Below are 15,376 nucleotides of genomic sequence, written 5' to 3' on the forward strand. Positions count from 1 at the left end.
AACAAGATTCGTCCTTGGGAGTCCTCTCAAATTTGAGAGTGCAACATCTACTGTGGTGCTTGTTTAGGATGCAGATTCCTGAGACCTTCCCTTGGAAATGATCATTTATTGAGCGGGGGAGGACTGGGATTCTGCACCCCAGGTAGATGTGGTCCCTGCGATGAGAAGTAATGCTTGCGAGCATTTGAAGCTTGTCCATATAATCCTCTGGGGAGAGCGGGCAAGGATATTTATCCCACATTTTACAGAAAGGAACAGAAGCTGCCTTAATAATAATACCAGCAGCTCCATCATATTTACTGAGCATTTATGATATATCAGGCACTGCGCTAAATACCTTATGGATGTTATTTCATTTGATGTTCACAGTCCTATGATAAAATTTTGGTATCTCTCGTTTGTCCAAATGGGAAAATGAGACCCAGAGGCCAGTGTCACATGGCAAGTGGCAGAGCTGGGACTCAAACCGGAGCCCGCCGACACGACTCCACCGACTGGCGGCCAGTCCTGACGTATGGCCCAAGCAGGCCCTCAGCAAGCAAATGTTTCGTTTGAAACTGGCTTGGGAAATTTCTGATTAAACGCTCTATTAGTTTGGGGTGCTCTGGAATGTATCAGGCAGTCAAAAAAAATTTTTTTTTCACCAGTGGCCTGGCTTTGATACTTCAATGACAGCCGAACATTGGATCAGACAAGTCATTGCGGGGCTGGGCTTAGGGGACCAGATAAAGTGAACACGAAGTGTCCAGGTGTGAGAATCTGACTGGGAATGAGCCAGGCCGGTGGAACTTGCTAGCGAGTAGGAAAGGGACGGCTGTCATCCCAGCAGGTGGAGGCTCGGGTGCAGAGCGACAGGCCTGGACTTGCAATCTCGGTAGCAGGGATGATGATGCTGAAGGCACACAAGTGAACTTGAATGAGGAACACTGGAACCCCAGCTAACTATTCTGCTCTGCTCAGGGTTCTGAAAGATGTACGGATGGCTGCTCAGGGAGCTGGCTTGCTGACAAAGGTTGCTAGTGCCCGCAGGACCCACGCCGGGTATAAGGACGGGAAAAGAAAGCATAGAATGAGGGCTCCCGGGGTGCCTGGGTGGCTCAGTCGGTTAAGCGGCTGCCTTCGGCTCAGGTCATGATCCCAGGGTCCTGGGATCGAGCCCCACATCGGGCTCCCTGCTCTGCGGGAAGCCTGCTTCTCCCTCTCCACTCCCCCTGCTTGTGTTCCCTCTCTCGTTGTGTCTCTCTCTGTCAAAATAAATAAATAAAATCTTAAAAAAAAAAAAAAAAAGAATGAGGGCTCCCATGTCTCAGGTGAGGGTGGGAGATGCTACAGAGAGCCCAGAGAGCCTTTGTCCTCTTCCCATATGTCTGTTTCTCAAGGACTCCACCCAGACCTAAGCATTTAGGATTAAAATGCAGTATGACGTGTTGTCGTTCGACTTAAGGAAGCGCTATTTGTTAGCAAGGTAACCAGGAGAGGAGTGAGAAAGTCCTTGTTGGAAGTCTTAAAAAAGGAGAGATGGGAAGTGAGTGGATGACCTCTGGGCCCCCCCTGCAGTGACTGGGTTGGAAATGGCTGGTGGGGGTCTCAGTGGACCTGTTACTGGGGAGAGTTGACAATTGCAGCGATCTTAGAAGTATCAGCTTTAGGGTGTTACGCCTCAGTGACACATAGTTTCTTGTAATGCTCTTGAGTATTGCGTGCTGTTTTAGGCCTTCACACCTTTGTTTATACTGGGTTTTTGTTTGTTTTGTTTTGTTTTGCCTGCGAACATTCTCTTCCCTCCTTCGACCATGCCCTTAACCTGGCTAACTCTAACATTATTTAGATCCCCGTTCGAGTCTCAAGTGCCATATCCTCAAGGAAGCCTTTCTTGATCCCTCAAGTGTAGATAAGATTCCTTGACTCTTCCCTGTCTCGCCACTCGTGGCTTATGTTAAAAGGAGGAGAATGCGTGTCTGGCTCTTACCGATTATAATGTCCCAGGGACAAGGATCCTTTCTTACTCATTCTTACGGACTTGAATGCCTAGAGTGATGCCAGGTGCCCAGTAAGTGTTTCTGGAGCAGAAGATCCAGGTATGAAGGCATATCACTTTGGCCAGGCATTTATTAATTTCCCTATTTCTTAGGTTTCTTATATGGGAAGTGACAAGCTGGATGTATTCTAAATTCTGGAAGGGGGTCATAGTCCAGTAGTTCCTCCAATATCAGTCTTCCTTCCCTTTCTGTAGCAAATCTAAGGTCCTTTTTGGCTTTAAATTCCCACGATTTTGAAACCTAATGTAATACTGTAATTAATAATGGTGGCAGGATAGGATTAACAGCACACCACAGAGTTTGCTCCAAAGACACGATAGTGTAGGGTTAGGAGATACATGGGAATTAGTTTTATTTGCTCAGCAGGACATCCAAAGCCTATAGGATAATGGGGTAGCTTTTATTTATTTTTATTTTATTATTATTCTTGAGAGAGCGTGAGTGGGGGTGGGGAAGGACAGAGGCAGAGGGAGAGGGAGAGAGAGAATCCTAAGCAGACTCCACATTCAGCACAGAGCCCGATGCAGGGCTTGATCTCACAACCCTGAGATAACGACCTGAGCTGAAATCAAGAATTAGACCCTTAACTGCATCAGATAGGCCTGAATTTCAAACCCAGTCTTGCCACTTACCCTATCTGTGTGATTCTGGGTGAGTTACTGAATCTGTCAGTAATTCACTTTTATCACCTGAAAAACAGGACAAATAATCATGTCCGTTAATACTTCGTAGATTGGCTGGGGAATGAAATAGGACAGTGCATCATAAATACTTGGCACCAGGCTAGGAACTCATAAACATTCAGAAACTTGTAGCTATTTTTGTTAACAGGTTGAAGGCACAGACTCGGGAGCTTTCATGATATGGGGACTGCAAAAGCCATGAGGATTGTGAAAACTTTCACTAGAATGATACTCGATTGAGTGGACATCTACTGAGCACAGAACTACTTACAGAGCATCACACTGGGCCTTGTGGGAGGTGCACAGGTGGGTGCTGCTGAGAGTGTGCACCAGGCGGAATATGGTAAATGCTCTAGTCAGTTCAGTAGTGTGGAGACTTCGGAAAGCTTTTTGGAGAAGGTGGGGCTTGAGATGAGTCTTAAAGGCTGAAGAGGACTCCAGTAGGTAGATACGGGGCGGGGAAGGACTCTTCACACACAAGTAGTGGTAGGTATGGAAGTCTGGAGGCAGGAGGAGGAGAGTGGGTATTAAGAAAACCAGGGCTTATAAGATATATAGGACTATACATGAGAACGCTCAAAGATTGTATAAGGAGAGAGAAAGTACTGGAATACAGGTAAGCGTCAAAGTGATTTTCAGTCGAGAACTTCAAATTCCATTCTGAGGATTTGAGACTTTAATGTGAATGCTGGGGGTGGGGGGGTGGGCAGAAAGATGCTATCAGGCTTGTATTTAGGATGATTGAATGCCAGAGGTGTGAATGAGCACAGGAGAGGAAAGGGAGATGAAAGAGACTGCTTAAAGACTATTTTGGGAGAGTCTCAGGAAGGGGCCCTGGGAGGACGGGGAAGAAGGATGGGTTAAAGAGCTTTCAGCAAGGGCGCCTGGGTGGCTCAGTTGGTTAAGCAACTGCCTTCAGCTCGGGTCGTGATCCTGGAGTCCCAGGATCGAGTCCCGCATCGGGCTCCCCGCTCAGTGGGGAGTCTGCTTCTCCCTCTGACCCTCTCCCCTCTCATGCTCTCTCTCACTCTCTCTCTCAAATAAATAAATAAAATCTTAAAAAAAAAAAAAAAAAGAGCTTTCAGCAAATAGAATTGATGGGATCCAGCGCCTCGCTTACTGTGGGGTGAAATGGAAGGCGTGGATTTGCAGCCTGAGAGACCGGGAATGATAATGCCGTGGAGAAGGGGCAAAAGCGGAAGGAGGTTCAGGACGAAGGACAGCAAGCTGGGCTTTCAGTCTGAGTGGCTTGTGAGACATGGGTTTGGAGCGAGTGTCCCCTCGGCAGCAGATTGCCGGGCTGAAGTGAGGAAGTGTGTTGAGAGCCCGAAGCAGGTAGGGGAGTGAGTCTTCTGCTGTAAGGCACAGTCGAAGCCCTGTGAAGCAGGAGATGGTGTGTGCAGTGAAGGACTCAGCTTTGGGGAAGGACCACACTTCAGGCGGAGTTAGCAAGAGAGAAGCCAGCGTCTGAGGCCGGAAGATGAATAGAAGAAAGAGGTGTGTGGCATCCGGGAGGGGAGGAGAGATCTTCAGGAACAGCTCAGATGATCAGTAGGCTTAAAAGCACAGGGACTAAAGGGACAGATGACAGTATAAGTTTATCGACTAACATTTTGACGGATGTATGGAAAGCCGAAATTGACGTCTCCTTGGGTGGCATACATCTGGTCAGCTGATAGGGGGCCACTAGTTGGTGAGGGAATCTCAGGGACATTTTGATCATTGAGTGTGAGATTCATGTGGTTTGGGGCAGTTGGAGTGAGTTTCCTCAGGTTAGAATTTTGGGCTCACCCCTCACTGAATCCCTCCTCAACAGCCTGTTCTCAGTGGGGATGGAGAGTTTGGAGAAGGATAAAGGGATCTCCTTTCCATACCTGCACCTGGAATCACCATGTGTCAAGATGTCCCTTATTGATGGGAAAGACTGGAGCCGAGCTGTGGGTGTGTTGCGTCTGAGACGGGCACGTGCTAGGCGTCGTCCACACCCTGGTATATCTGTGGGCAAATGCGTTGAGGTTACGGGTAGAGTTCCTGGCTGTTCTTCTAGCAAAGCAAATCTAGAAGACCATTTAATCCTTGGAGTACTTGGCCATGGGTTGAAATCGGCCCAAGAGAGAGGCAGCTACCTCAGAAGGGTGAGCTCCTGAGTCTGCCCTTCCAAAGTTTCCAGAGGCTTCCCCCGGAGGCCATGTCCCACCATCTCCTTGCCACCATTCCAAGGCTCTCTCTGCTTTTCCAGCTGAAGAAAAGGTACATAATTTCCTCTCTCCAGGGTTTGCATAGTGAATGAGTTGAGGGGTGGGGGGGATGGTCAGAGGATAAAGATGGTAGGGATGGGGTGAGAACTTGAAGAGCTTCTTTTTCTAAATCACAGGTACTGTTAGTATTTTAAGTGAGATCTAAACCTGCAATCTGTTTTAGGGTGAAGCAAAACATCGGGTCTTACCTTACGTGTCTCCACACATCCTCTGGTCACATTCCTCTCCCTTTTCTCTGGCCTTTGTTTCACATTCCTTCAAAAGTTTGAGCCCTCCCCCCACCCCGTTCCCACACTTGCTTGTTTGGGCTCTGGGCTTCCTTCGTTCTCTGCTGAGGATCCCCAGGTGGAAGGTTCTGCTTGAAAGGTACATGGTTTTCATTGCAAATGGGTCCCATGGGACATCTGAGGTCATAGCTTGATCTTCATGCAAATGACCATGTTCCCCACCCTGCACGGCACTCCCTTAGGGAAGGCTGGGATGAAGGGGCCCTCACAGCCTTGGATCTGGGCTGTTCCCGAAGCCTGACCCTGCTCTCTGACAGTCACTGAGTGGGTAAGAGGGACCCTGGGTTTCTCATCTCCCCCCGACCCCTGCCCTTGTGCTTTCTTTGGGTTTGCGGTCTCATCCTTGCTTTCCTTCCCATTTCTCCTCTTTCCCACTTAACCTTGTCCTTGTCCTTGTCTTCTCTTGCTCCTTCCTCTCAGAGCAAAGCAAACACTTGTTAGAACTTGGCTGCGTTCAGTTTTCCTCCCCTCTTCCTTCATCTTCTGTTCTTCTCTTCCATCAAGAGCTCAAGCTCAGTATCCAGCAGTAAATATTTATATAGCTTATAAGCCTTGGCGTCTGTGGGTTTGGTACCATGGGACGTATAAGATGCTCATTGGAAATGCAGTTGGGTGGTGGGGACTCTGGAAGGCGAGAACTTCTGATGTGTTCATCTTTGCCCTGGGCCGGGGACGCGGAGAACAGCACGGCTTACAAGGAAATACTCCGAAGTGCGTGAGTTGCAAGTCAGAAGACCCAGGTTTTGTTTCTAAGGCCTCTGCGATCAGAGGACACTTTAGCTCCTTTCTGCCATGCATAGGGCTTCATTTTAAAAATAGGGATTATGGCCCTTGTCATACTGCCTCTGTGGAGGAATGTTTTAAGAACCTAGTGAAATAATATGCATGTGACTGCTTTGAAAAGTAGGATTATTCTTGACCATTTTTATGGGCACATTTCTGCTAAACAAAATGTCGAAACTGCATCGGCCGTGTTTGTGTGAGAGGAGCTCGTAGTATTAGATGATCTCTGATACGTCTTTCGGCTCTTAAATTCTGTCTTCCCTAGACGGTTCTTGGCATGTAATAGGGGCTCTGGCAATATCTGGATGGATGGACAGACAGACGGTCGGACGGCTGGATGAATATCTAAATGTCTAATTGCCCTACTTACCCCTTCGAGTCCCATTTCCATTTCCCATTGACACCACCGCCCCCTCCTGGCCAGCAGCAGTATTACGGTGCCGTGAGTTGGTGGCCGGGCCCGTTTCTCCCCAGCCCCTAACCCGGGCTCCCCGACCCGGCTCCTGGGGACCCGGCTTTGGCCTCCCATCCCTGACTGCTTGTCTTCCCTCCTCCTCCCTTCCCACCCCACTCCCTCTCTCCATCTGCCCCTGCAGCACTGCCAGTAACTCAAACCGCAGCACGCCGGCCTGCTCCCCCATCCTCCGGAAACGGTCTCGCTCGCCAACCCCGCAGAGCCCGGACGGAGACACCATGGTGGAGAAGGGCTCGGATCACTCCTCCGACAAGTCCCCGTCCACGCCGGAGCAGGGTGTGCAGCGCAGCTGCTCATCACAGTCTGGCCGGAGTGGCGGCAAAAATTCCAAGGTGAGCTGGACCCTGCCGGGCCTCCGCTTCCTCGTTAGCCGGCTTCGGGGAAGCCAGTGCTGGGGGGAGGGCGGGGTAGAGAGCCCCTTCCTCCAGGGCCCTTGCGTCGGTGCGGCAAGGGTGGGACAGGCCGGGGAGCCCCTAGTTAGGTGTTACCTTCTCGGCTGAGCCCTCAGAAGGCCCCCGGGGAACTCGTCGTGTGACTCCACAGTGACTGTTTTCTCTCTTTGGGCTGGGGAGCCTCCTAGACCTTGAGATTTGGGAAAAGGGTGCTCTGGGGACCAGGGGGGCTCATCTGTCTAGCCCTGCTTCCTTTTTCAAATTTGGGGTAGAAGGGGACATTATTTGGGACAAATACAGGGCCCAGGAGAGAGTCCTCAGGAAGAGAGGTGTTTTTAACCCGCACCCTGGCTCGCTCTCTCTGCCTTATCTTCGGTAATACCCCACTTGGTACTCATTTGGCCAGGAGGGCGGTGACTGGGCCTCTGGGTGGCTCCCAGGGTGCTGCCTGCTGCCTGAGGACCTGGGCCTTTGCCTGAGGAGGGGCATAACAGAAGCCCCAGGGGGGCCTGGGCTACGGATGGGTCCCCAGAGATCTTCTTCTCCCCTCCTCAGTCCTTTGGGAAGCAGGAGATATTCTTTGCCTAGATGCTCCTTCAAAAAGCTTCTCTTTACTGCGGACTCCTAGGCCCTGGGGAGGGGAAGGGGCCCCTGGGAGGCGCGGGTGCTGGCTTCCCACCTGATTTGTCTTTTGATTTCTTGTTCTTCCTCTTCTTCCCCACCATTTCCCAAATACTTCCTTTGCATGCATGGTCTTAGTCTCACAAGCGCCTCTCAAAAGTAAGCCATCTTTTGTCTCTGTCTTTGGTCTCCCCTCCGGTGTTGAATTGTATGTAGTGCTCCGCACCCCTCCCTCCGCCCCCGCCCACTCTGGCCCATGTCTCGCTTGGTCCCTTTCCCAGAAGGGCCGGCCCCACAGCCCCCTGGCAGGCCGGCTTGAAGTCACTGAGGGACCGTTCCTATTGCACCCAAAGTCGGAGAACAGACCCATCCCCCGTCCTCCCCTGTCTCTGCCTGCTCCCCGAACACTGCCTTGGGCTGGGAATCTCTTCCCTCCTTACATGGAGCCATCTAGAAGCAGAGTCCTGCCAGGGCTTACTTTCGTTGCTTTGGGGAAGGGAGGCCCCATCCAGTGGGGCTTCAGGTCCTGATAGCTCCTTGTACCTGCTTTAATGGGTGAGTCCTGATTCCCCGGACAAGATGCCTGAGGGTCACAAATACCCGTAGGTGAGTTCCCTGGTGCGGTAGAGTGACCTCAGGAGCTCCACCTGGCACCCTCCTTCCCTCTGCCTGCCCACTGACAACTGCTCAGCCTGAGCACCCTTACCGCTTCCACCCACTGCCCAGCCCGGGGGCCCGTGGTGTTCTCCGGACCCTGAATTGTGATCAGAGCGGAACTCTTCTCCCAGAAGGGCACCGTGCTAGCATCTAGCGGTTGGTGGTCATGGATGGTGGCCCCTCTCAGGCCCCGCAGCAATGCGACCAGGTCAGGGAGGCAGTGGCAGAGTCCGCCCCCCGCCCCCCGAGATTTCAGAGGTCCGAGCAGAACTTGGAGGGAGTACAGTGTGAGCAATAGGTATTTTAGAACAGCAGGGCTCAGGAAATAATCCCCACGGGGGAAAGGAGGTGGGATGTCGCCAGGAGAAGAAAAAGCAGAGGAATGCCTTAATAAGAGTCTTGAGCCTCTGTAAGTGTTTTGGGGAGGAGGAGGAGGGCGAACAGCTGTTCTCTTTCCTGAGGGAAGAACAAGAGACTTCAGGGCTAATCCTGGAGTCTGTGACCTTCAGGCTAAAAGCTGCCTCTGAGGACTTGAAGCGATGGCTGCTCGCTGTGGGGAGGGGAAGAGGAGCTCTACCGGGCATGAGCAAGGACTTCTCTGTGGGGCCAGCGCCCCATGCCAGCCCCTCGCCCCTCTGGCTGGGGAGAGCACGCGTGTTGCCTGACACACTCATTGGGTCGCTCCATCTCTCTGGTTCTGCCCACGGACTTTGCACACTTTTCCATCCAAAGGTGAAGCTGCAGGCTTCTTACCCTCTTACCCCACGCCTAGCAAGGCACTCGGTGGGCACGCAGACCTTACTGATGGCCCTCAGTCCCCACCTACGGTGCTGCCTCCAGGTGCTGGGTGGAGGTGAGCACTCGCTAATGAGAATTTTTAAACATTTCCTGCTGAACTGCGGTGTTCTTTGGGAAACGAGCGTGAAGGCCAGGCTCCTGCCCCCAGGCAGCGTCAAGTCTAGGAAGGGAGTGAAGGCGCATGCCTAGATTGTCCACAAACCGAACCTGACTGTTGGAAATGCATGTGTAGCGGGGGCTGTTACAGGTCGGAGGCCGGGGAACTCCTTTCTGAGTGGGGTGGCAGGGGCGTGTGTCCGGGAGCTGGTCCACGGAGCCAGGCTGGGGCCCTGAGAGGCAAAATAAGGCATAAAGAAGGGACCATGAGCTGAGCGTGAATTCAGAGTTAGCCGTGGTCCCCCTTTCATGAGGAGTTGATGGGGGAGGGAAGAGAGGAGGGGGGAGGGGCTGGGTTTTATTTTCCCTTTGAAGAGATCAGGGGAGGCAGACACAGAGTCCGGGACTCCCCTGGTTTGGAGAGCTGCAGGGAGGAGGCGGGGATGCCCCCTCCCTGGTGGACTCCGGTCTCAGGTTGACGAAACACATCCACGGTGAGGGATCTGGTAGCCAGAGCTGTGGTCTCTTCCCAGCCACGCCACCTCCCTCCCTGCCTCGCGTCCACCTCACAGGGGAGGACACCTGTGTTTTCCAGGCAAGCTGGAGAGGGCTTCCCCTTCTCCCTGGAGCCAGGCGTCCTGCAGCGTCTGCCTTCCCTCCCCGGGGCCTCCATTTCCTCGTGTTAATCTGCAGGGCTCAGGCTAGGGGATCCTAGCCCCACACCTGTGAATCTGTAACTAGACCGCTGAGGCTGACCCTTCCTGGGTGCAGCCCTGCCCAGAGCAGCGAGCTGGAAGACGTCGTCGAGGCTTCTTTCCTCTTCCCTAGACCCCTTGAGTTTGTGCCACCACCCAGCTTCTGCTCTGTAGTGCTGCTAGAGGCCACTAGGGGGAGCCAGTGGCCGCTGCCTGCTCCCAGGAGCTCCTGCTCAAGGGCCACCCCTGCGGGGGTTCCCCTTCGCCCCCGTAGCCCAGTTGAATCCTGGGCTGGGTGGGCTATGTCATCCCGGCTCACTGGCTTTGCTGCTCCTTTCCCCTTGACCTTTTCCTTGTCTTTCAATCTTAATTTTTATGGTTTTCTTTCCAGTATGACAGACTTAACCTGATCAAAGTAAGAAGTCTCTCTTATTTCCTACTTCCTCTAAGTAGAGCTCCTCTCTCCCCCTCCTCTGGACCCCCAGCCCCCATCCTCCCAACTCCAGGAGCTTTTGCACTGGGAAGATGTTTTTAGGGAAGGTGGGTCTGTCTCCAGGGGCCTTGTGTTCCTTTAGTGCTTGTTCTTGAGACCCCTTCTAGGGGGTAATAGAAATGTGCTCCACTCAGCTCCCTGTCCTCAACAGCTCTGTCTTTGAGTCCTTTTCCTGACTCCCTCCTCCCCTTTTTAGCCAAATCCATTTGTAACCTTTTGGAAAAGGCTTCACCCCCACTGCCTAGTTCTGTTTTCCCCATGCTTCTGGCCCTCTCTGCAAAGGAGGGGCATTTCAGGGAACCTGCAAGGGCAGACAGCCTAACTCGTGCCTCTGCTCTCCCTGCACCTGGTTTCCCTGCCTCCATGAGCTGGGGACTCAGCCCTGGGAGAGTGAAACTACGAGGGTGAAATTTGCCTCCAGGAGGCTGGTCAGAGTTCAGAGACCCATACCCACAGTGGGTATTCTCAGGAGCTACTGTGGATCAGGATGGGGGAACATTTTCCCCAGGGGTACCCCCAGTGGTGGCAGATAAGAAGCTGCCTAGAGATGGCTGCTTGGGGTAGAGTCTCACGCTGAGGGAGAAGACAGAAGTCCTTGCTCTTGATGGTACATTTCACATTTCAGTACTTGGGAACACAAATTCTTATCCCCTCCCTTTACAAAAGAGCAAATATCACACACAGAGGTGTCACACAGAGATGGGACACAGGTTCCGTGGCCAAGCCTCTTTGTTACTCTGAAGCCCTTTGTTCTGAACAGATTCAGAAGGGACACATATCTGTGTGGCAGTATAGGAAGAAAGAAAATCTACCTCTTCTGTGTACCTTAGGCAGGAACGAGAATACTGCATAGGAGTAATCATAAAGGATCTTGGGTCCCCATACCCAGCCTGGGTTCATTCCTGTTGCCCCCTTCCCTCCTAGGGCCTTCCGTGAAGGCCAGGACAGTGGGGTAAGGAACTGGGGGTGGGGGGGTGGACAGGCGACAGTGTTTTCTCAGCTATGAAGCAGGTGTCCGAGGGCCTGGCTTTGGGTTGATAAAATGCTGGGAGCTGGGCAGCTGTCGAGGCTGACAGCGCCTAGGGGGTTCCTCCGCACTGCTGAGAGATGGGGTTCAGGGAATGTCTGCACAGCCTCACGCCCTGTGACCTCAGAGGCAGGCCCCAGGAGCGAAGACCTCCCGAGGTGCAGATCAGGTCAGACGCAGCCTCTGCCCCATCTGCTCTCCCCTGGGTCCGGACGGCCTTTGCCAAATGTTTGCAGGCTAATTTTCGGATCCAGGTGCAGGATTCCCATGTTGACAGTAGCTCCCCAACAGTGAAATAGTTGGTTTTAAGTATTCAGATGTGGCCCCTTTACCTGCTGAGACCTCTGGATCAGAGGAGAAGGTCAGGTCGTGATTCGAGTATGTGGCTTGCAGATGGGCCATAGTGACAGCCTTTGTTGGGAAATGACTGTGAGAGCATCTAAAGAGTTCTTCTGATGGAGTGGGAGAGCGGGCGAAGGGGGAGATTGTCGCCCGCCCTCCACCCCCGCCAGACACGCTCCCAGTGGACATTCTGAGACTGTGACCTTTCTTTCCCTTATGAGTCAGGGCTTCTTAGACGAAGTGGGGGGATAAAGGTTGCCTGTTGGCCCAGAATCCACACCTCGTGTATAGTTGTTGACATGCAGGCAGTTTCCCCTATATAGTGATCCTTTGCTGCAGTTATACCTTTGGCAAGCTTCTTAAAATCGAAAATACCCCATCTCCAATCTAAAACTGTTGGATCGGCACCTCAAGGGAGGGGGCCCAGACAACTGTGTGTGTGTGTGTGTGTGTGCGTGCACGCACACGTGCACGCATGCATGTTCCTGTCTGCCTGTCTGTTTTTCAAGTGGGGTGTGCATAAAGGACTCCTGGCCATAGAGGTTGGAGGTAGACAAAGCACAATTTCGGCCATCCCTCTCAGTTGCCATGAAAACGAGTCACCTTTGCCCAGGGCCAGGAATGGAGAGCACCTGAATTCTGGAGCTGGCACGGAGTCTTGATTTTGTTGGTAACAGAATTACAGCACCACGAAGCTGGGAGGCAGGCACCATTAGCAATGATGTGTTTCAACCTTCCTCCCAGGGCAGAACCCCCAGTACTCCCCTACCTTTATCACCTCAGTCATCAGCCAGTGGTTGAGCAGGAGGAGAAACGGACTCCTCTGCTCCCCGAGAACATAGTTGGAGGAGGTGTCCAGGCAGCTCCTTCTCTTCCTTTACCCCAAGGGTCCCCTCTTGCCGTCTGCAGAGGGGCTGACTTGGGGCAGAAGGCTGGGTTGGTCTCTATCTGCACTTTGCTTCTGGTCAGGGCCCATCTGGGGACTGGGTCTTGGATGCCTGCAGCGCATCCTTTCCCCCCATCAGAACCTCGTGATGGGGCTCCAACTCCCTTCCAGCTGAGCTCTTGGCTGGTGCTGCCACTGCCTGCCGTCCCGACCTTGGTGAGGCTTCCAGCATGGACCTGCCCTGGGCCTCCTTTCTGGAGCTGTCTTGAGAAAGGAGGACCCCTCTTGAGCAGCCACATGGGAAGCATTCAGCTGCATTGGGTTTCCTCCTCCCTGCCCGTCCTCTGCTGTCTGTGTAACCTTCCCTCAGGAGCCGGGCATACCCTGGCCATTCCCACCATCTCTTCCCTGACTAATGGTACCTTCTCTTATTTTGTCCTTTCAGAAAAGCCAGAGTTGGTATAATGTAAGTATCCCTGTTTCTCTTCTTGTTGGGTACACGGGAAGCGGGTGGGGGATGGGAATGGTCGGGGAATGGAGAGGCACCGAGTGCAGTTCGGCTGCCCCATGGGCTTGAGCCAGTTGAGGGGCCCCTGGCCAGCCCCCGCCCTCAAACTCACTGGTTATCCTCTGCAGCAGGACAGGACTGCTGGTGAAGGAGGAGTTGATTCAGGGAGACCAAGGAGGGCCGGCCCTCCTTATCCTCCCCTAGACTCCTGGACAGGGCTCCTCCAGCCCCAGTGAAGGGGACTGGCTGGGGGAGGCATCCAAAGACCAGATGGAATTCTGGGACTGGGTCAGCCCCAGGGCCTGAACTTAGGACCAAAGTTTTCTTCCTTTAGCTGACACATTTTGGGGGCAATGCAGCCAGAAGACTTTTCCCCATTAGTAGAGAGTCCGTCCCATGTAATGGAATTTGACTTCTGCCCCAAGACCCACCTGCAGTGCCCTAAGGGATGTGTGCCTTCTAGAAGACATCCACTACTCTTGGGTCTGTGGTGAAGGTGTAGCCTGGGGTCGTCCGTGGTGGTGGCTCACCCAGCCGCTTCATAGCCAGAAATTGTGTTGTGGACTAAGCAGTCCCATCCAAGACCACAACCCCCATCACACAGACTGGGCTGCAGCGTTTTGAACTTTTCCCCTGGAGGGCAGCTGACCGAAGTCTCAGCCAGCCCCCGCCACATTGTACTCTGCCCTCTGGGACTGCACCGCGGAAGGCCTGGCCTCAGGTCCCCATCGTTCTGCCCCGAGCCTGCTTTTCCCCACACTTGCGTCTGCTTGATCATGCAGGTACCACCCCTCCGCCTCCCCTGGCACCGGGCTGTACTCCAGCAGGTTTCGTGGGCATGCGGAAAGTGGGGGAGAAGGTGGCTGTGAGTGACAGAGGCTGTGGACACTGGGGTGGGGCGGGGAGGCTTGGATTTAATGTAGGGACTTGGGTCCGAATCGTGTGTTCGTGCGGGGTGAGGTAGAGGGATATTTTCTTTCGCACGAGGCTCAGGGATGCCCCAAAGCCAAGCACATGCCAGTCAGCCCCGGGGCTTCTGACCTCTTGCTGCTCAGCGGGCCTGCCTCTCCCTGGGGAGCTCTGCCCACCTAGCCTGGTACACACGAGGGGAGGTTGGAGGGCCGTGCTGATGGAGACGAACTGTGGGCTGAGGTGGCCTGGGTCGGGGAGAAGCCAGATGACACCCCCTCATTCCCCAGCCCTTCCCCTTGGACCCACCGTGGTCTTCAGCCCCCGCGCTGCTTAGAGCTCACATCCTGGAGGCGACAGAAGCTGCTTCTGTGAGGGAGGAGAGTGGGGGCCGCTTTCCTGGGAGCCATGTGGGGCCTCCAGCATCCCTCGCCTGACAAAACCTCCACCGCTCTCAGCGGTATTGCAAAATGAGTGCCCCCAGAGGGAACAGGAAACAGGTGGCTGCAGACATGTCAGACCATTGAAACATCCAAATTTGGACATCCAAATCGCCCCCCCCCCCCCCCCTCTCTTCTCTTGCTCGCTCTCTTTCTTTCAATCAGGCTCTTCTGTTCCAGCTCAGTTCCCCTTATTTGACTCCTTCCCTACCCTTTCGTCTCTGGTTCCTCCTCCTCTCCTTTCTCTGATTTCCATTCTCTGGCTGGCTCTCCCTCTTTGCCACCAGCCATCAGGTTCTCCTTCCCCTCCCTGGTTTCCCCATTCCGTCACCTCAGGGCCTCTCTCGGCCCCACACATCACAGAGTGAGGGATAGCAATGGATGCCAGCCAACTCAGGGGTCCCGGCGACAGATAAGATGTCAGAGGAGCTGGGAGTGACCAGAGCCCCGCTTCCTGCCTGATGCCCTGCAGCTGGAGACCTGGAGACCCTCCCTGACTGCACATCGCCTTATATAATGGGCCTCCACGTAGTCAGCTCCCAGGCCTTCCTGGGACTCACAGATGGTCAGTGTCTCCTCCAGCCTCCTACCCCCGCAGCCCGAATGAATTGCAAAAATGTGACGGACTCTCCACTCGGCACAAATCATTAACTCACAGAGGCCTAGTGCACAAGGGACTCTGCTGAGCAGTGTTTCGCGCCCCCCCCCCGACTGCCCCCCTCCCGGGACGCATGCTCTCACTCTGGAGCCAGACACCAGGGGACCCATCCAGAAATGTCTTCTTGTGACTCCCTTTTCCTCGGCTTTGTCTCCGCGTTGCCAGGCAGATGTGGCTCCTTGTCTGCCTTCCATCTGCCCGGGTCCTGCTCCGCTTCCTCTGTGGAGGCCTGACGCAGGCAGGGACAAGTTGCAGAATGGTGTGATGTGGAGGAGGGACAGGGAAAAGGTAGGGAGACCTGGGAGGCCAGAGGTGACAGGGGACCTCCA

The 15,376-nt window shown here is 53.7% G+C and overlaps 1 protein-coding gene across 1 annotated transcript in view; it reads left to right on the forward strand.

The window, feature by feature from the left end:
* The window catches only part of GRAMD1B (GRAM domain containing 1B), a 169,275-nt gene that overhangs the window by 117,484 nt on the left and 36,415 nt on the right, over nt 1–15,376 (forward strand). The window contains exons 3-4 of the mRNA XM_035009171.1: nt 6,647–6,857; nt 12,978–12,998. Of these exons, the coding sequence (XP_034865062.1) occupies nt 6,647–6,857; nt 12,978–12,998 (232 nt within the window). The remainder of the gene's footprint in view (nt 1–6,646; nt 6,858–12,977; nt 12,999–15,376) is intronic.

The sequence above is a fragment of the Mirounga leonina genome, unplaced genomic scaffold, assembly GCF_011800145.1.
Source record: "Mirounga leonina isolate KUSES-001 unplaced genomic scaffold, KU_Mleo_1.0 Mir_153, whole genome shotgun sequence".
Taxonomy (NCBI): domain Eukaryota; kingdom Metazoa; phylum Chordata; class Mammalia; order Carnivora; family Phocidae; genus Mirounga; species Mirounga leonina.